A 21,773-nucleotide genomic window follows, 5' to 3' on the forward strand; every position below is an offset into this window, starting at 1 on the left:
GTTTTTGTTTTTATCATCTAGACAGAGTTCTTTCCACCATCTGGGTCAAGGCTTGGTTTTGAACTGTCTTTCTCTTGGAAAGCCACTCCACTGGCTTGCCCTAATGAAGAAACCCATAATTGCAAGTATTTGTTCTTTCATTCACGTATTCAATTATTCATAAAATATGTATTTAGTGCTTACTTTGTTTAGCACTATTCTGGTACTAGAAAATGTCTGAAAGCTTTTTGCACTGTTTGGTATTAATTTTTTGTTTCTTTATTTTCAAGTTTGTTTGTTTGTTTGTTTTCAAGTATTTCCATTTCAGGACATAAAAACACTTGTGGGGCCTTCCCAAGTTAAAAGAAACAAAGGACCAACACTAAAAGATTTAAACCTAAAAACCATAAGCCATTATGTTAAAAGATAAAACCATGCTCTGGTTTTAATTAAGCGGGTCTACATTTGAAGGGCCAGGGATCATTCTATTTATAAATGTGTTGTGTTCTTCTCTGGGCCTTAAATGCATGTTGCATGTTTATGATATATGCATACATTTGGCACAGGAGTATACATGGACATAGAGATTCATATATATGCACAAACAAAGAGTACTCTTTCCAAGGGGCGCAGAGGTCTAGATACAATGTTTCTTCATAAATTTCTCACCTGAAGCATGTTCTATGCTGAAGTGCTTTTATATGTGGCCTTCTGAATTGAGACGTTATCCTGGAGGCAAGAATATTATTTAATAGTAGATTAACAGGAATGAGTAATTTGAGGGAGTTTGAAGAAGAGGACGGGGTGTGCAAGAGGTAGGACCCTATCTGTTTTGTCTACTGCTCCCAGGACCTAACATCCTGCCTGGCTCAGGTGAATAAGCAGATTAATTAATGCGAGCTCAGGATTGGGGAAATATTCTAATAGAGCACTTTGATGGGCCAGTAAATTCTTTATCCAGAAAACGAAGAAGAATCGTTGCTGCCTGACGGTTCAATTAAACTCAGCAAACATGTATTGTCTTCTGCATTCTTCCAGGGACTGGAGATGCGGCGCTGAGTGAGACAGGTCCCTGAGCGTTAGAAGTTCGCAGTCTAGCAGAAAGACAAATACGTGCACAATATTGCCGCTATTTTATTATCATTTAAATTAGCATATCAGGGTATGAATACAGTTATATTAGTGTTAACAAAATACAGAGGCCACCCAGGGAAAGGAACAATGATCACTACTTAGAGGGGTGAGGGAAAGCGTCTCTGAAAGGGACGTCTCCCCAGGGTTTCAAAGAACTGAGGGACCAAGCATACGCCAGGTAGAATGAGTTGCCTCTACAAATGCCAGAGGCGTGAAAACAGCAAGGTGTGTTCTGGGCTCTGTATAGTTTTTTGGCTTTGTTTTTTTTTTGTTTTTTTATTGCCGGCCTATAAACTGTGTTGTCAGTACAGAGAAAAATGATAGGTGAGGATGGAGAGAAAGAGCTGAAAATAGATTTTCTATCCCTGCATTTTTACGCCCTGACAATTAGATGCTGTAACGTGTGAGTCAGAGGCCTTTCACTCTACCACTCTTTCTATGAAAATCCCACCTTGCTTCAGTGCCCACCACATCTGTGCTGCCAGATGTGATTAGTGCATTTAAATCTCCTCTTCTTACATGGGTTTCAGCTTGAGCTCTGTCTTTCGATTTTGCATGTTATCTCCCCAGGGAATTATCAAGTAAGCAGAAGGCAGGACCGTGCTTACCCCTCTTGATTTCTGCATATGCCTGGTATTAGACCCTCGACTACCTAGAAGGAAATGAGCTACTTCTGGACAAAGCATCACTGATTTCTCCAGCATAGACCCTAAAACTTTCGTCTATGGTAGTTTCATTTCTGGACCAACTGCCATGCTGTCAACCCTATTTTTCCAGTAATAAATATTTGTGAAGACCACTTGGAAATCCCGGTTTAAAGATTATGTGCTAGAGACTAGGAAACTAAAATTCAATCTAAACCTCGGGATTGACAAAAATGAAAACAGAATTCTGTACACAAGTGAATTAGAGAATGTATTAGCCTCACACCCACACCCTGTCTACCATCCTCCAGCAATGTATGTCAGTTTGAATGTCATATCCTTAGACAGCTTTAGCTCTAATATGTGTAGGTAGAACAGAATTTGCTTATCACCTTTAAATGGCAATAATTGCACTTCAAAGGGCAAATGAATGAAAAATGTGCTTGAAAACTCATTGAACGCACTGAGAAAAGGTTATCTGATTTTTGATGTAGACAAAAGACAAAAGCTTATTTTAAGAAATGCTTTCTTAAAATTTCCTTTATTCATGTTTTTCTGTATTTCATTCTCTTGATTTGTGCCTACAAATGCATGCAACTTTAATTATCAAACGGCAGATGTGCCAAAGAAAATCTACAGGGGTGGGGCGCCTGGGTGGCTCAATGGGTTGGGGCCTCTGCCTTCGGCTCACGTCATGATCCCAGGGTCCTGGGATCGAGCCCTGCATCGAGCTCTCTGCTCGGCAGGGAGCCTGCTCTCCTTCCTCTCTCTGCCTGCCTCTCTGCCTACTTGTGGTCTCTGTCAAATAAATAAATAATGTCTTTAAAAAAAAAAAAAAAAGGAAAGAAAAACTACAGGGGTAATCACCCATTCCAGATTGCACAGGCCAGTTCCAGTGTAGGTCTGAATTTGGAAGATTATTGACCATAGGCAGACAAGGCTAGAATGAGATTACTGTGATGTTTAAGATCTGCTTGGAGAGGACATGAAAGGGACTTCATTCCTCATCCAGATTCATAGGTTGGATGGGAATTGGCATAGAAGGCTGAAGCCCTGGCTTTGAATTGTGTCCATCCCACTTGCCGAGAGTGTGACTTTGGGGAAGTCACAGTCCTCTCTTGGGTGTCCGTTCTTCTCAGCCCATGGTGGAGTCTGGTGCTCAACACCAGGGTCACTTTATTACAGAGGGATCCTTAAGCTGTTTCTAGAGGTAACCACTTGGGGAACAAAAGATGGAAGCTTTATCAGGTAAAGAATAGTTGACCAAAGCACAGATGCTCAGGTTCCCGAATAAAAACAGCAAATACCATGACAACATTATTCAAATACAAGAGGGCCTCTTGAGGAGGTGAAAGATTTTAAACTTATTTTACGTAACTGCAGGGGGCAGAAGCAGGTCTCCTAGAGGGCAGTTAAAAGAGATTTCACTTTTTGATAATGACGATCTGTCTAGCAATGGCTAGGCTGATCTAAAAGATAGTACTAATGAAAGCGTGAAACAGAGAACTGACATGCATGTTTAGAAAAATCATGTGGGAGGTAGTGGGTCAAGCTGGGCAGGAGCCTGAGAAAAATCCCGGGGGAATGTGATAGCATCTGACGTGTCTCCCAACACCCATGGACCCCTGTGTATGTCACCTTCTTGTCTTTTTCAGTCCTAAAGCCTATATAGCTGACAGAGAACTCCAGCCCAGTTTCTATGACAGCACACTCCTCTTTCTCTGAAAAACATCCAGAGAACCTCCAAAAGGTCTTATTCATTTTCTTGTAGGCATGTTGTGTAGTGGTTGAACAAAAGCACGCCAGGTCTGGCTTTCTTTTGTCTAGGGCACGTGATGGTTTGAATATTTGTTATTACTGTTTGAACAACAAATGCATTTGCAATATGAAAGAAAATGGTAAACTTTACAGTCTGGAAATTCTCTCTCTGGTCTCTCCTTCTTCAAGCTTGTTTACTCCCTGAATCACAATGTCTGTCATATCCCTCCAGTCATCCCTGACAGAGAGAGAGCACCCAAGAGCTAATCTCGTCTTTAGAAGCGTACCCCCTTTTTGTACTCTCCTTTGCTCTGAGCCTGTGTGCTGTGTTGTGCCCCTTTTCTTGAGTTATCTTGACAGCACAATGTCAAGACCTTAGCAGGTACTGTGCCCGACGCATCGTGTCCACATTGCCTAACAGAACTTGACAGAAGCAGGTAATCCAGGAGTGGCTGAGGAATGAAGAAGAGCCCATTTCCTCCCTCCTAGAACCAACTTTACCAGCCTCTTCCATCCAAAATTCTCCCTCGCACTCTAGTTCTGCTTTTATGAGCGCTCAGTGCCCTCCTGAGGATTCCTCAAAGTTTTGTCTTCTCCAATCTGAGCACCAGTTGTTCATGTGCACACATTTCATTTTTCAACTCTCTTAAGGTTCCAAAGCATTCCATCATTTTTTTTCCCTCCTCTGACAGTCCTTTAAAACTTGTTGACCAATCAAGCACAGTCTCTATTTATTGAAAGCTTCATGTAGCCAGGCACCCTGCTGGACATCGAAGAAATTTTGACCATGCAAAAACACATGGAGTTTGCTCTCAAAGTCTAGTTGGCACTTAGGCGATGTAAGTCGGCGTTCCTAGTGCCTGCCAGGTCTCGGTAAAGTGAGAAATAAATATTAATGCTGAGTGATGGGCTTTCAGGAGACGTTTTCAAACTGAAAGACCCAATATTCAGGAAGTGCACTTAACTTCACTTAGCTTTTGAAAGATAAATTGAGACTGGACCATAAGAGAAATGGGGGACACAAGTCTTTTAAGGAGTATTGATATACTTTCTCATATGATATATATTTATGAATTGAACAAATATTCAATGAGAACCTGCTGTGTGCCAAACAGAGTCTAGTACTATGATTTTCTGAGGTCAAGTATGGCTTGGCTTTCCCTCAATTAATCCCTCAATTAATCCCAAACTACCCGTGACCTCATTCATTGCTACAGCTTTAACTACTACCTCTTAGCATGCAAAAGGCACCTAGCTCCACCTGTCCACCCCCAGAATCTTCTAGTGAGTCTAATCTTGGATCTCATCTTCAGGGAAAGTGCAGTGTGACGATTATGCTCCGCCCACTCTGTGCCAGCCATTCCCACCCCAAAGGCACCAGACACCATGAAGCCTACAGAAGTTATAAAATGCAGACACTTAATTCTTTGCAATTATATAACCTCTCTAGGTAGTATAATTATGAATGTGAAAAACATGTTTTTAAGTGTCCCTCTATACCATTGCTGCCAGTTTGGGACTGGAGAGCCAGGGAATAACGTGGACCAACCCACAGGATGCCAGCCTATGTATCAGCAAACCCTTCCTCACTATTAATGATGGCACTACTATTTTCACTCACTGAATGCATACCATTTGTCGGAAGCTGGGCTAGGTGCTTTCTGTCTGCTATGGTTCATCCTTTCAGTAGCTCTAGAGGCACCTAGAGAAACATAGATGAGAATACTGAGGTCACAGAAACGACTTGCCCAAGATTCCAAATCTAGTAAGCAGTAGGAATTAGGATGAGAACCCAGATCTGTTTAGTTTCAAATGCAGTGCTTTTGCTACTCCATTACAGCAGACGTAGGTTAATAGTTTTCAGTGCCTCAGTCTTACATTTGGAAAGTAGAGATGAATTCTGTCCCTATCTGCTTCAGAATTACAGTGTCCTGACAATTGAGGTTTCTCAAGGAAAATCAACAGCCTAAGAGACATTGTTACTGGGCTGAACAATGGGTGGGATCCAGGCACTAAGGTTAATGGAATTACCATCCCAAAGTGGTTTACGACCCAAGTGACCCCTGAGTCAGAGCATGCAATCTTTTTTTTTTTTTTTAAGTTTTTTTTTTTTTTAATTTATTTATTTGACAGACTGAAATCACAAGTAGGCAGAAGCAGGCAGAGAGAGAGAGGGAGGCAGGTTCCCTGCTGAGCAGAGAGCCCGATGCGGGGCTCGATCCCAGGACCCTGAGATCATGACCTGAGCCGAAGACGGAGGCTTTAACCCACTGAGCTACCCAGGCGCCCCAAGAGCATGCAATCTTTAGGGGAACTTCTGGCCAAGCAAAATCCGAGAGCTTTCATTCATGTATTTACACACTCCATACTACTTTGCAAGCTTCTACTAGACCACACACACTTGGTATCTGCACTGATAATGCAAAGGCAATGTCCCCTTTTAACAGGTCTAATACATGTCCTTCCAGGTCTAATACATGTTTAGTAGACAGACCATCTTGGGAACTAATGTACCCTTCCAGTTTATGAGGAGGGTTCCAGCCACAGTGGTATACCAGCGGGAGGAACAATGAAAACAATAGCTCTTAACCTCTGAGATAAGATTTTGGCAGCAACACGGTTGTACCCACTGAGCAAAAGTACTTTGGCATTAGACATTCTAGGGCTCAGCCCTCAGCACTGATGTTTAAGAATCTGCTGTGTAATCTTCCATTATTTCATCTCTCAGAGCCGCAGTCTTAAAACTGCAAGGTATAGAGATGCTGCCCATTGAATTGTTTGTTTTTTCACTAAGTTTAACAAATAATTTTGGAACATTAAATTAGGAAAAGAGACAGCATGTTATGTATTTTAAGCAGAAAGGGATATAACTTGAAGTAGTATATGCTGAGTAATTGTTGGAAGGGTTGGAGAAATGATAGGGTTAGGGGCAGCTAGACCCGAATGGGGAAGATTCAAGAAGGCATTTCCTGAGTCATAGTTTCTCACTGGAGAGTAACAGTGAACTGTGGGGTCTGAGGAAACAGAGAAGCCAGAGCCGCGGTGGTAATACAAAGTCCCTAGCTGGTCTGCCTCCACCCTGCACGTCTCCAAATTCAGGCAAGTTACTCTAATTGCAAGACTCTAACCTGGCACCTTGTTGACAGGAGATTCTGGGACTGTGGTTGTCAGGCTTCCAGCCCCTGAGATACAGTGGAGAGCATGGGGGTGGGAAAGTTAAGGATCGGTGCTGAGGGGTAGTAGAGAAGAGCTTACACCAGCACCTTGTCTGTGCCAGGGATCATTCTGCAGGTCCAAAGGTGAACAAGGAGGCAAAATATCCCCCACATGGAGCTCACGTTTAATTATGGGAGACTAAATGAGTGAACATATTCACACATGTCCTAGAGCCAGGGACCAAGGAGGTCCCTTAGAAATGGTTGTTCCCTTCTTTCAGGTCCCACACTGGCCCACTCTGTCTTCTCTCCACGAGATTCCTGACATGGTAGATAATTCATGGATGAAAGAGGAAAGAGCCAAGGGCATCCCTTTGAGGCCAAATAGTGAAGTTTTAATTGGCAGTGCCTGCCTTTTGTGAACAGAGCCTCGTTTTAATTTGTACTGACTTTGAAGGCCATTTGGACATGCTCCAAAGCATGAATTCCTTCAATAGATAACACAGACCATCTTTAAAGACATTTATCAATAGATGTGCCTATATATTGATGTGCCAAATATATTAAAATACAAAAGTTCTTTAGAAATACAAACATTGCCTTCTTGCAGTAGGCGTGAGGTTGAGAGATGAACATTTCAAGACATGCATTAATGTATTCATTGGCATAAATGATTCATTTATTCTGTCCTGAGCTTTGGTCAGTCACCTCTCGAATCTGTCTCCACCACTATACTTTGTCCCCTGTCTCGAGCCAGTCTAAGAGGCAGTTGACTGATGTAACCTCCCATGGAGGCAGCTCTGCAGTGCCCTCCGGAATCTGTCCTGAGCATCTCTAGTTGCCTGTGTTCTTCCTCCAGTCTCTGGACCACAGCAGGAGGAACACAAGCTTGGGAGAAGTGACGACAAGTCATGACAAGTGTACGCATCAGGGAAGATGGAAGGAGAGAGACACAGAAGGAAGGGAGGGGGAGGTCAAATCGTATAATTTTATCACCTTTCTATCTTCATCACTCCTTTCTACCTGCACCCACCCACACACATGTTCCTCAATCCTTTCTCCTCCTGTCAATACCGCCTTGATAATTTTTATGTATGTCACCTTAAATGTCACGCGTGATAAGCTGTGGTCACGTGAGCAGCGTTACCAAGGTGAAGTAGTGCACCAGATGTGCTCCTGGGAGAAGACGCCTTAGGTAGTTCTTCTACAAGTTGTTAGTTAAAAAAAATATGAGGCCTTAGATACAAATATATATACACTGCAATGTTGAGGGCAACAGGGCTCACTTCACTTTTTGGTCAGCCAAGGGTGTGAGTTTCGAATGAAATTTCTTTGTTTGATATGTTAACTCCTGATTCATATTTCTGAAACACCGTGAAGCTAAAGAAGACATAGTTGTGGGTCAAACATGGTTGGCATGCTGCTAATTTGTGCCTACTTGGCAACATCTTCTGTGTATTCTCCCCACTGCCTAGGAGTAGGGAGATATAGATATATCTATATCTATATATAAGATATATATATATATGTGTGTGTATATATATATATATATGATATAAAAATATAAAGATATAACCTAAGAGCTAGGTTATATCTTTTTTTCCCTAAGACTGTTGACCACTGTGGTTCCCAGGACATAGCAGGTATTTAGAACACACACACACACACACACACACACACACACCATACTTCTGCAGGTCTCCCTTGTTTTTTGTAAGTGTGAGCCTCTATTTACCCATTAGAACAATGTGTCTTAGTCTTCTCAGCTATACAACACTTATTTGTAAAATCAAGTATCAGTCATCATAAGTCAAAATAGTAATAATTAATACTTGCAAAAGTATTTTATTTGGTGACTTAATAGTTAATTCTTTTCTTTTAAGGAACTTATAATCTACCTGATATAAGAAAAATAAACAAAAGTCATTATCACATTTCTTTGTGCTGTTTTCAGGTTTTGTTTTGGGGGGCAGTATGATGTAAAGAGAGTGCTTCCAGATTCTAGGGGCAAGTGTAGGTTTAAGTCCTGTCGCTGTCTTTTGTCAGCCACATGAACTCGGGCAACTCATTTCATTTGTCTGGGCCTCAGCTTACTCATCTATGATATGGGAATAATAACACCCGACTCCTAGGATAATTGTAGGGATTACATTAAATACTGTACGTGTGACCTTACACACAATAAAAATTAATGTTTCATTCTCTGTGGGGAAAGGGGCATCTCACTTTGTCTCACTTCTTTGACCATATGATCATACATACATAGGAAGTAGGACTGTATATTTGATTTTCTAAAGCAGAAGTAACAATCATCTAGTACTTGTGGAGAAACAGAAAACTTTTCCATATTTGGATAATTTGGAGGCCAAACTTAGAAAAATGAAGGGAAATGTGAATGCTTGTTATGTGGTCCTGGTGTTTATTAGTAGTAGTACCTTGAATATTAGACCTTTTACATAAATACTGAGAGCTAATCCTGCTGAGAGCTTTGACCTAGGAGATGATGGTCTGTGGTGCCTTCAGGGAGGTTGGTGGAGTTCAGTCTTACCATGCTGAGACGTTGGAAGGAAATCCAGAAGGAGACACATAGCTGAGTTAGGCAAGGTAGTGGAGAAGGTGATCAATGGGAGAGCTGAGTGCTCAGGGAAGCATTTATGGGGCAAAGAGAGAGTGAGGAATGGAAGATTTCTGTTAGCCTTTGAAAAAGCCCTCCTGCGGCCTGAAGTTACAGATTTTCTGCCTCTGCTTCAGTAGACTTTCCATTCTGGGACAGGCCTCTGATTTAGGACTCATCAAGTAATAATAAGCCTAGCATTGGAGAAAGGCATTCTAAGATCCCCAAAAGAAAAAGGAATTACACTATCTCTTCACAGTTTACAATAAAATAAGCCACACATTAGGAAGCAGTTACATAACAATTCAATTTTGTATGAGACCAATACAATACAGTTTATTATGGGATCACTTTTACCAATGGCAGGTACTGAGAATTTGACGAAGAGAGAAAGTGATTCATCTGCGTTTTGTAGTGTGTGGCTTAAAGCCAGGCTCTGTAGCCAGATTGTCTAGTATCAAATCCCAGACGAACTGCTTGCTTAGCCTTTCTGCTACCCTGCTTCCTCATCTGTAAAGTTAGGGTAATCCCTACTACCTAGGATTGTTGTGTACAAAGAGAGACTGTCAGAGTCTCATTGGCAGGCCAAGCTCATGAGTGCGATTGTGAGGAGAGAACCAAACGCTATTGACCTGCCAGCAAACAGCCCTTCAGCACCTGGGGAAATAGTTACCGGCGGAAAGATTCAGGATTAGAGTCAAAAAGAAAAAGGGCTAAACCCCAGGAAGTAGGGGTATGAGTGTACACTTTACATCTGAGCAGAGAGGATATTTGGGCTCCTGCAGACCCACTAGTTTGGGTGTAGCACAAGGATAGATAAGGAGTAGGAGATTACAACTTACTTTCTCATTTGCTGTTTTGCCCAGTCTCGTTGATCAATCCCCAAATGCCTCATTTCTTCATCTGTAAAATGAGGTAATAGTACATGCCTTATAGACTTGCTAAGGTTGAATGAGTCTACACATGGAAAGCTCTCAGAATGTTATCTGACACAAATGTTCACAACATATTGGTTGTTATTTTTTTAAACTTTTTTCTTGAATTAAGTAGGCTCCACACCCAGCATGGAACCCAACACGGGGCTTGAACTCATGATCCTGAGATCAAGACCTGACCTGAGATCAAGAATCGGACACTCAAACGACTGAGCCACCCAGACATCCCCATGTTGGCTATTACTATGACTATTACCTAAAACCATTTATTGTGTTCCTAATATACATCTCAAACTGTGACAGGCTCTACGATGTGGACACGAAGAGAGTTATGGGCAACCACGGCCAGACAGGACCGCAATTGAGAAGCAGCCTTTGGACACATGGACCTGGTTTCCAATATGGGATTTGTTCTTTAGTTTTTTCCTGCGTCGCCTGGAACACATGTCTACTTCTGTAAACTGGGTGATGCTAACACACACACCATAGGGTTGTTGGGGAAAGAAGTAGGATGAATCTCCATACAAGGGATTCAGTACAGACCTGGCAAATAGTAAGCCCTCAGTTCTGGAAAGACTGAAATAAACATCCCAGAGATGGTGAAACTAGGTGCATAGAAGGTAGAGAGCTCAGAAGCTATGAGGATTTCAGGGCTATCCAAGGGGGAAGATATTTTTCAAAGTCCTCTGTTGTATTTGTTCAGCAATGTTCTCAAGCTGTAGAGCAAATGGTGAGTAAGAAGGTGGGTCACCTGAGCAAAGGCAAATTTTGCTAAGCTAAAGGATCTGTTGTTTCAAACAAGAAAATAGATTGCAAATCATTTAGCTTAGCAAAAATGAAAGTCAAATGGTGTCCGTTACAATTGCAAAACATACTTTCGCTACCAAGAATAGCCGTGTTTATTATCATTATGATCCTGTGAAGTTGAGAACAAACTTAACCTTTGATCTCTTTGCTGGCAGTTGGATAGAATTAACATAATTATGGTTGGTTGGACCGATTATTTTTGGCAAGAATATTTTCTTCTCTCATGTATCTGTACAAGATTTAGGTTCTCACAGTAAAGCCGCATTTTTCAGAAATAAGAAGGTCTCTATGTGTTTTTCCCCCCAGCCTTCTTAAGAGTGTAAGAACCATAAAAATTCTTTCAAAAAACACTTTAGACACAGATAGTGTCCAGTTTAAAATTCGTTGGGGATTCACTATCAGCAAGACTAAGGAAACGCGATGCAACCAGACTATGATTGAGATTGCACAGATGTAAGAGACATAGCCAACCTGGGGGGGCACTTTTTGCTAAGTGTTTTCCAGACTTTAGCTCTCATATGCCGGTGTCTAGGCAGGTATGGCTACTATTCTTACTTCACAGAGGGTCAGCAACTTGCCCGGGGTCACTCAGCACAGCCCCATCTTCTATCCTCTGCAGCCATGTTTTCCTGGGTGTGTATGTTCTTGAAAAAAATCTGGGTTTATTTCCCTTGACCTAAAATCTTCGGAAGAGTAGACTCTGTGTGAGAGAATGGGTACTGTTGTGAACAGTGTCACAAAGGCAAAGTTTACTGACAAGATTTCTCAAGTAAATATAAGGTAAAGCAAAGGTTATACATGGTGTGAGATTGGGAGAAATGTTAATGGCAGAGGTGAGATTAGAACCCAGCTCTCTTAAATCTTAGATGAACAACCACCTAATGGATATCAGCCTTTCATCTTGACAGCGTCAGGGGCCTCCCTCCTGTGATTTCTCACTCTCCCTCTAAGAGTGGAGTTAGAGTGCTAGAGAGAAACAAGATTGAGAGCTCTCTTAAGCTACCTAATTGACTCACCAGGCCAAGCACCAACAGTAATGTTTAAGACCTTTCCACTGGAGTTGTAACAGCAAGAAATCACAGCCACAATGTGGCAAACACCAATCTAAATGTTACCACAACGCCATGGGAACAGGGGTGAAAGAGCCACTCTGGCTAACTGAGGCTTCATGAAACGTTGACTAGAAGGGGTGGCATTTGCACTGGGTCTTGGAGCATGGGTAGGATTAAGGACACTCTAAAGGGGTAACCAGTGGGAGAGGTCTTGTAGAGAGAAGGTGGTGTAAAAACCTGAATATCGGAGGTTCTCCCTCTGGGGGATAAGGGCAGGAGGAGCAAGTGGTGGAAGCACAGATGTGGGCTTCTGTGGCATTAAGTACAAAGTGGTTTGTGGTTCACAACCTCAGAATCATTATCCATTTGGTGTTGGGTACATCTGACCCTAGTGTCACATATCAATATGTTAATTCACTGATGGCTTCCAAAGTACAACAAAATGTAGTTTTACCATCTGCATTGGGATTGATGCATTCCATTAGGAGGGGGCAGGGTCCGGGGATAAAATGATTTTTCTGGAGCAACTAATTGGTCATATAGATGAAAAAATGAGAAGATAAATGAATTTTTACCATAGAACAAATTCTGACCTGTAGAATAACAAGTTCCCTCTGTCCCACCTCCACACATTCTTCTCTACTTCCCATAGCCGCCCCCCCCCCCCCCGCCATTCTGCTGGGTGGGAAAGTAGGCAGAGGAACAATGAGTGCTAGGAGAGGGAGGAAAGTTCTGACTGCTCCCCAGCTTCTTGTCCCAGCTGCAGAGGTTAAGGAGTCTAGAGAGGAGATGGGACCAGATCTGACCAAAACGAAATGATGGCTACAGGGTCCCTGAGGCTCTGAGAGAGTCCTTGTCATCTGCAGAGCTTCCGCCAGGCCTGGCAGTATCATACCCTGTAGTCTCTTTTGTTCAAGCAGATTGACAGTTTTGGGAAAGTGATATTTCTTTGGAATGGGATTTTGCTGGAAGTAGATTCCATGGTAACTCTTAATGAGTATCGCCCTGCTGACTGTTGTCAGGGGTGTGTTCTCCGTGCCATCTGGTGGCATTTCTGAGCTCTCCACACGGCCAGGAAATGCTGCGAGATGTTCCCCTGAACGGTGTCATTTCAGACGTGCCATGGCTGGGTGAGCTGGGTGCTGACCAGGATGCTTTGGGGCCAGAGCCCCTCCTAGAAGGCTTGGGTCGCATCTGCAGAATTTCTGTGGCATTGCTTAGGCGTCTTTGAAGCGATGCCAGGACTTGGATAAGCACAACTTCCCCAGAGCACTGTGATGCCAGCAGCTCACTGCTGAGGCAGTAAAACAGTATGGCACAGTAATTTAGGGGAAAAAATGTAGATACCGGAGCAATGGACTAGATCTTTTTGCATTTGAAAGTGGGCAATGAAACTTTGGCTGTCTCTAAAAGGGAAGCATGGTAGGCCAGAGTATAAGGGAGTGGGGAGCTGTTGCAAGGTCTTCATTGACTACACACTCTAAACTTCCTCTTTTCTTTAACACAGTTGAATGTGCATAACAAAATCAAATCTAAGACTCTTGAGGATTTATGTTAGAGCTTCTTTTAATCCCACACAATTCAATGTATACATGTCTAAACCCCGAGGTTAAAGAGCAGTGGCGGGGGGTCCGGGGGGCAGGGCGGAGGGTGCACACCTGGGTGCCTCAGTGGGTTAAGCCTCTGTCTTTGGCTCAGGTCACAATCCCAGAGTCCTGGAATCGAGCCCTATGTCGGGATCCCTTCTCAGTGGGGATTCTGCTTCTCCCTCTCCCTCTGACTGCTCTTTCCCCTGCTTGTCTTCTCTCTCTCTCTCTCTCTCTCTCTCTCTCTCTCATTCTGACAAATAAACAGATAAAATCTTAGAAAGAGAGAGAGAAAGCAATTGCTCTGAGGTCTGTGCATGGGGTGACACTCATCATCTGGTCCAAAAGCATGTCCCAGCTGACCCAACATGAGCCTCTCACAAAGCCTCTCCCCTGCAGCTTGGCTCTTTCTGAACAGGTGATGCTGGTGATGAAGCCAGTAGCAATGTCTGGCCCATCCTGTTCATGATCTCTACCTCTTTTCCTAAAAAGCTGAGTCAAAAATATCATGTGCATTTCTATTTCCTTCTTTTTTACATTCTTTTCTTCCTTTATTCAGCAGACATTTACCCATCAATAAGGGCTTGATTTGGGGCTGGGGACTCACAGGGTGCTGAAGCTGTGTTTTCAAATGGTCATCCCCTAGTCCTTAGTGATGAGGGATGGAGTAGTCGCCATTACTACACAGTTTGGTAGGGAGTGTTAAAATAAAGAGGAGCCCTGGGTATCTGTGCAGGAACACAGAGGGTCCCTCATTTACTAGACATCTAATTCATGCCAGTCCGTCTAGGCCTGAAGACCACCAACCACCCTCACACGGACTGGGGTCTCCCAACACTCTGCTCTACAATGTAGATGCATTTGTCTGTGTTAATTGTTCCCTTTGTTCTGGGCCAATCCCTGAGTCATCTCATCCATGCCTCCCATCTCCAGGGGCTCCCAAGCTGACCACCTCCACAAGTCACATTCTGGGACCAAGTTCTTACCGCCTCATCAATGTGTTAACTAGCCACTAGCAGTACCCTGAGGGAATGCTGCCATACATTAAAATAAAATGATTTCTCTTATTTCAACTTCTGTAGATATTTTTAAACACTCATTAGAAACAAAACTTTGTGCTGGGGCATTAGATGTTTCAAGAATAGCTAGGACATGTTTTCTGTTCTTGTCAAGTTGTGTCCTCAAAGAGGGAAGAGGAACACACAAGCGATCATCAAATCCTAAGCCAGACCTGGGTGTCATAGCCGAATGTTCTGTGAGTGTGCAGTGAAGAAAGCTGCTTCATTTTGACCAGAGGAATCAGGAAATATTTAGATGGTGAAGTGGTAATTTTCCTGAATCATGAAGATTGGTTAAAATGTCATCAAGAAGAGAAGCAGCATTGTTATAAGGGAAAGAAAAAGTAGAATTAAGAGAAATATTAATGGAAACATACAAAATATATTCTGAATACTCTTGGTGTGCTTAGAATGTTGTCAGGGAGGGTTGTCAGTGGGAGTTAAGAAGCAGCAGCAGCCAAACGCAGATCACAAGAGCCTTGAATGCCAGATTAAGGTATTTGAGGTACATCCTCTCATATTCTTGTTCTAACCTAGAGACAGAGCCTAAAATGGTCCTTTAACTGATTGCTAAAAATTGGTAAAAATTAGGATGAGTGGTGCAATAAGGATGGAATTTAAAAAAAAAAAAAACTTTCAGGAAGTCTCAGTTCAGTGGGCACCCCATCTAATCCACAAAATACTATAAATTCAGCCTTCTAAAATTTAACATTCACCAATTAAAAAAAAAAAATCTGAGCCTTCCCACTCTCCATGGTTTATTTTCCTGCTTCTTGAATATGCATGGTCACTCTTGTTACCAGATAAAACATATTTATTCTTGTATAAAATATTCTTTGTGAAAATGCCCCCTCCCCAAACTCCTCCTGTGATGGAAATGAAAAGGAATGACTGGTATTTTACTGGATTTTACAAGTGGCTGTGACATGCATGGTGATAGTCACAAATCTAGGAATTCTCAGGTGGCCCAGGGTGTAGCCAGCTTGGATTAATGGACAAAATGTATTTAATTCAGGCTCAAGAAAAAGTAGCAGTAACATACATAGGAAAGATTTGTGTTGATTAAGAGAATTGGGTATGGATACTTGGGAGGCAGAGAGGAGAGAGAGGCTGTCACTGGTGTTGGAAAGTGGTTCATTTGTGAGTTGGGTCTTCTGTCTCTGAAGGAGGTAAGGAGCAAGTGAGATTTGCTACAAATCCACTAATGTTACCATTCCCATGTCAGATTGTTTAGTTTGTAGTTGCTGCATTAAAATACAATGTAGCCTTAAATTAATGTTAAAACATTATAATAAATGGTCCTACAATAAGGAAGTTACTGTCTCCTCTTTGTTTTCCAGGTAGTTTCTCATCTTGACAATCATTGAGTCACATCCACGCCTACAGTAGCATACACCCCTGGGAAGTTACTAGATTAGGATTCGCCTCCGCCACCACTGCTTTCTAGCTGTGTGGCTTTAGGCACATTCCATGACTTCTCTGAACCTCAGTTTTCAGTGTGTACTTTGAGGTTAGAATATCATATGAGCTCCTGGAAGGATTAAAAGAGAACACATACACAGTTTTAGTGGGATATGAAATAAAAAAGAACGTGGGGTGCCTGGGTGGCTCAATCATTTAAGCATCTGACTCTTGATTTAGCTCAGGTCATGATCCTGAGGTCCTAGGATTGAGCCCCACATTGGGCTCCCTACACAGGGGTGGGGTGGAGGGTCGGGTGGGGGAGTCTGCTTGTCCCTCTGACCCACCCCCAGCTTATGCTCTCTTATTTGCGATCTCTGTCTCTCAAATAAATAAGTAAAATCTTAAAATCCTTAGAAAACAAGGAAATAAAAGAGAACAATCCCAAGAAGAAAAACCAGAAGATAGTTTATTAGTTCTTATCCAAGTGAGGTCCTCCTGGAAGGAAGTGGCAATCCACGCATGGTATGACCTGAGCTACAGAAGGTCTGCCCTCAGGTGGCATTAATTTTTAATCAAATCACGACCATATTAAGACAACACACTGAAAAAGCATGCAACTACATTTAAAATGTGCATCTGAACACTGTTCATCTTACTACTGTTATTCCAAAGTAAACAGTTAGCTTTTAAATCTTGATCATCCCCCGCTTCAATAGCAGACAGAGAACTAAAATAAGGGGCAGGCTCCTGCCAGGTAGATACCCTCCTCCATCACCTGCAGTCCCCACTTTGTGGCGCAAGGCTGGGGTGCGATTGCATTGCAAAGATTACAAAAGAGAGCATAATATTGCCCGTGATGAAAGCTGTTAGCATTTGGGGTTGGACACTGATGATTCTGCATTTTAGCTGAGGAGAAACTATGCTTTTTTCTGCCATGAAAAAAAAAAAATCACTTCTCCAAAAGGACCAGGTTTGATTGGGCCACCACAGGCTGAGTTTAGCGATATGTACAGATTTCATTCAGGTGGTGTGTTTTGTCGCTTTTTGCAAAGGTGCTGATATCCCCTGATATCTCAGCAGGGCTTCCTCCAGCCAGAAGACATGTCCTTGGACTACTGGTGTGCCCTTGGTAACTCTGAGCCAGGTGGGGAGCAAACTTCAAACATGATCTGATCCTTCCAGTGTGTTTTGGAAACAGGATTACACGTCTCCCTATTAGCTGCTCTTTATTTAGAACCAAACACCATTATAAATTAGACTTCCCAGGGCATTCTCCTTCTGGTTAGTAATTTAATATAATAAATTGAATACACTGGGTGCTTTTTTCTTCCTTCTCTCCCTCCTGCCCCCTTCTTTTTCCTCCTCCTCCTCTGCTCTTTCTTCTCTAATTCCTTCTTCTTTTTCTTCATTATCACTACAGTTATCAGGTGGTGATCACAGAGCAGTTCTACAAAAGGGTTACCCCAAACACTGTGTTGTTCCTAAATTAGTTTAGAAGGCCGTGCTAAACCGTGAGTACCTAAAAGACAAGAATTTGGTCACAAACTAATTTTCAATTTAATATGAAAAAAACAGGCATTTTTGGGGTCCACTTTTTGCAACGCCTTCTTTTTAAGATTATTTGAGAAAGAGAAAGAACAGGGGGAGGGGCAGAAGACAAGCAGACTCCCTGCTGAGCAAGAGGCCCAAGGTGGGACTCCATCTCATAACCCTGAGGTCAGGACAGGAGCTGAAATCAAAAGTCGGATGTTTAACTGTCTGAGCTCAGGCTCCCCTGTTTAACTCTTTTACATGAATTGTCTTATTTATCCTCAGCATAGCCTGGTAATTATGGGTGGTGGTATTTCCAGCTCAGAGAGGTTAAATAATTTGCTTCTGGTCACCCTGACCATAAGTGTGTCCATCTGGTATTCCTTTTGAGATTTTGCTGGCTCTCTGTTCTGATTTAATTCAATTGATACTTACTGAACACCTATCACATGCTAGGTATTGGGGTAAGAGTTGAGTACACAGAGTTAAATAAGGCATAATGCCTTCTTCCATGGAGTTTAGCACTAGCAGGGAGAGCAGATAAAACAAATTCGCAAACAAGCATAACAGTGTGGTAAACGCAACAGTCGGTCTGTATGTGGGATACAAAGCCAGATGAGGAAGGACTCATTCCACTGGAGGGGGCAAGTTCAGAGAAGACTTACTATTAAAGGGGACATAGTTTCAAATTTTAGAGAAAGAAAGGGTTTGCCATACAGATAAGGATAAAAAATGTATGTAGTTTACTTATTAAAAGAGAAGTATGAAGAAGCCAGCATTTCTGAAGTACTTTAAGCAATAAATACATATTGCAACAAATAATTTCATGCGTTGACACTCTAAGGTACAAATCTGTATTAGCGAGCTCACCTTTAGTTTTCAGTTCAGTGGGGAAAATACAGTAAATACAAAGTAACTACAACACCGGGAGTCCAGAAGTCTTACGTGCTCTTAGAGAAGTAATACAGGCACTAAATGCTAGAGACATTTTAAGGCCGGAGAGATGGTTTCTGTTGGAGGTGATCAAAGAAGGCTCGAAGGAGATTGTATTGGTCACAAACTAATTTTCAATTTAATATGAAAAAAACAGGCATTGTCTGGGTCTACTTTGGAAGAAAGTGACCTGGAGAAGAGACGGAATTAGAAGAAAGGCATTCCAGATACATAGTACCTGAGCAAAAGCACTGAGGTGGGAAAGCTCCTCGCAGATTTGAGAAGAGAAAGGGGGCAGCATGCCTCAAGGAGAGGCTCCAACCCTACATGATTTTCATAGATTTGGAGGGATGATTCCTTCTGTGCATTTAGCAGCAACATCCTTTCCCTTCCCAGACCTCTCTAAGTGACCTTTCCCAGCATTCAGAAGAAAAATGCACCTCCTGCCATCTCCCATATCCTCCTGCCATCCTCCCATATCCCTAAGAAAAATTCTTACCCTTAATAGCAAGGAAAGACACAGTCACTGTATTTGAACAATCCTGGATGCATCTGCTCTTCAGTTGGAACATCTAACACCCTGGGGAGCCCGGGATTCCTCACCTGTAAAACAGAGATGATGACATCTATCTCAGAGGGCTTAATAAGAATTAGATGCACGGTGTGCAATAGCATGGCCCCCTTCCTTACATAATTCCTTGATGCTCCAGCGTTGACAGATTTCTTCCTCACACTGCACCTAAGGCTGAGGAAAAGGTTATGAATGGTCACAGTCTCTTTTGAGAGGATCTTACATTCTGATGTGTTGCTTTTTAGTTTGATGTGTTTTAATAAGAGGGTGGATTGATTATATCAGCAGATCCAAAGAGAAACCAACCAAGTAGGCAGTAAATATGGATAAGTGTTCCTAGTTGGGTTCCTGAGAAGACTCAGGTGGAGATCGGCAAATGGGAAATTTATTGGGGAGTGCTTCAGAATGAAAATGCAGAGTTGGGGAGTAGGAATGGGCAGAAGGACAGGTTGGGCACTGACGCAATTTCCTCAAAGACTTCTGAGGGAATGGCTCTCTAGAGTTGTCCCGAGTGGGGATGAAGGGACTGGCCCATCACACCCCTTCCTTGACCAGTCAGGAAGGATTTGCAGGCTGCCCCCAGGATGAGGAGTGCCTCAGGGGGATGCTGCTTTCTTCATCCATGGACCACTAGAGGAGTTCTAGCTCAGTCCTGATGGGGGATCTAAGAGGCCTGTCGCAGCATCTCCTGTAGTACCTGAGGCAAGGCAGTTTTGTATACTTCCCTGAAGGGTTATTCTATAGTAGGCCAGAGTTCACATATGGATTTTGCTGACAGCCTAGATGTGGTTTTTAAAGCAGACAGAATACTGTTTATATTCAAGATACTGTATTAGTTTATTGTTGCTGTTGTAACAAATTACCACAACTTCAGTGGCTTAAAACAACACACATTTATTCTTTAACAGTTCTGGGGGCCCAGAGTCTGAAACCACTTATATTAGGCGAAAGCCAAGGTGCCATAAGTACTGATTCCCCCTGGAGGGCTTACCGGAAATCCATTTCCTTTTCTAGTTTCCAAAGGCGGCACCCTTTGGCTTGTGACACTTTCCTCACATCACTCCAACTCTTGCTTCCATTGCTTCCTCTCCTGTTTCCTCCTTTGACTTTTATTGCCTGCCTCTTGTGTGGACCCTTGTGATTACAGTTAGGGCTCCCCAGACCATCCAGGGTAATCTCTCTGTCACAAGACCCTTAACCCAGTCACACCTTCAGTGTCCTTCTTGCCATAGAAGCTAACACTCACAGGTTCTGCGGATTGGGACATGGATATCTTGGGGGGGGCCATTTTCAGGCTCCTGGAAGCATTACATTCAAAACTGCTTGTGCTGGTGCTACCTAGTCAGTATGTTTATCAGATAGATGGTCATTAGAATGGCAGTGCTAATGTACTCTTGTCTGGGTCTGTCTCTCTTAACAACATCAAGAACGCTGGGGCCAAATAATGTGTTTATCAGCAAACCCCTAAGATGTCTCAATGAAGTCTGAAGACTCTGCTCTATTTTGACAAAAGAAAGCCAGCACAAGATCACACTTGAAAACCTTCAAGTCTATGCTAATGGAGACATGGGAATTAAGTAACATCTAGAGAAGTCATGAAGGAAAATAGACACTCTTGAAATACTACCTGAAATGGGGAGAAATACCCTCACCTTCCCCTTCCTCACACACTCCAACTTCCTGTCAGTGTCTCCCATTGACTGAACCCAGCTGGAAGTCATTTTTTCTTTCTTTCTTTTTATTTTTTCAGATTTTATTTATTTATTTGACAGAGATCATAAGTAGGCACAGACACAGGCAGGGAGAGGGTGAAGCAGGCTCCCGCTGAGCAGAGACCCCGACATAGGACTCGATGACAGGACCCTGAGATCATGACCTGAGCAGAAGGCAGAGGCTTTAACCCACTGAGCCACCTAGTCATTTTTTCAAGGAAGCCTAAGAAATGTCGGTATAAAAGAGAGCAGGAGAGATCTAGAAATGGGGTATTGGAGAAAATGATCAGTACACAAACCAAATCTCAGAAAAACCAAGACTGAAATTATTGCTAAATAAGTTTGTGCTGATTTTTCTGGCCTCATCTCTTCACTTTTGTCCAAATAGCCAGATATCCTTTTGCATAAAAACCAGTTCTTATTCCATTCCTGAGTCATGAATGATGGCATTATTCACTATGTATGATTCTAAGACTGCTTTCCTAACTCTGCCTTGGAATTTCTTACCATTCACCTTCTAGCACCAGGAGCGCATAGGAACTGGGAGAAGCTGGGGGCTGGTGGGACATGTTCTATTCACTCATGTTTGACCAGGTAGCAGAACTCAAAGATAGAATGTCCAGCAGGAAAAAATACCTTGCTTCACAATAGATTTTGATCAAATGCTAACTATCCAAAATACATTTAAAAATTGTTACCATGGTTACTGTGCTTAAAGGCTGATGCTTTCTGTTCCCCAATCAGCCTCCCTCTACCGAGCCTCTGAGTTGTGCCAGGCCTCTAATCTACCCTTTTGCCAGGCTCCTGACAACATCCTAATTGGATTTTAATTTCCTAGTAACCCGCAGTACACTGAGTTCAGTTCATTAGAGCCCTGAACAGAGATGTAGACAAAACAGAG

At 42.6% G+C, this 21,773-nt stretch overlaps 1 protein-coding gene across 22 annotated transcripts in view; it reads left to right on the plus strand.

Moving 5' to 3' along the window:
* DLG2 (discs large MAGUK scaffold protein 2) overlaps positions 1–21,773 on the plus strand; it is a 1,588,988-nt gene that overhangs the window by 1,392,749 nt on the left and 174,466 nt on the right. Inside the window, exon 13 of one of the 22 annotated variants that reach the window (XM_059187648.1) lies at positions 10,523–11,138. The exons of the other annotated variants lie outside the window; for them this stretch is intronic. Coding sequence (XP_059043631.1) covers positions 10,523–10,584 — 62 coding nt within the window. The 3' untranslated portion in view covers positions 10,585–11,138. Of the gene's footprint in view, positions 1–10,522; positions 11,139–21,773 lie in introns of those variants that run through there. 22 annotated transcript variants of the gene reach the window in all.

This window comes from Mustela lutreola, chromosome 1, assembly GCF_030435805.1.
Source record: "Mustela lutreola isolate mMusLut2 chromosome 1, mMusLut2.pri, whole genome shotgun sequence".
Taxonomy (NCBI): Eukaryota; Metazoa; Chordata; class Mammalia; order Carnivora; family Mustelidae; genus Mustela; species Mustela lutreola.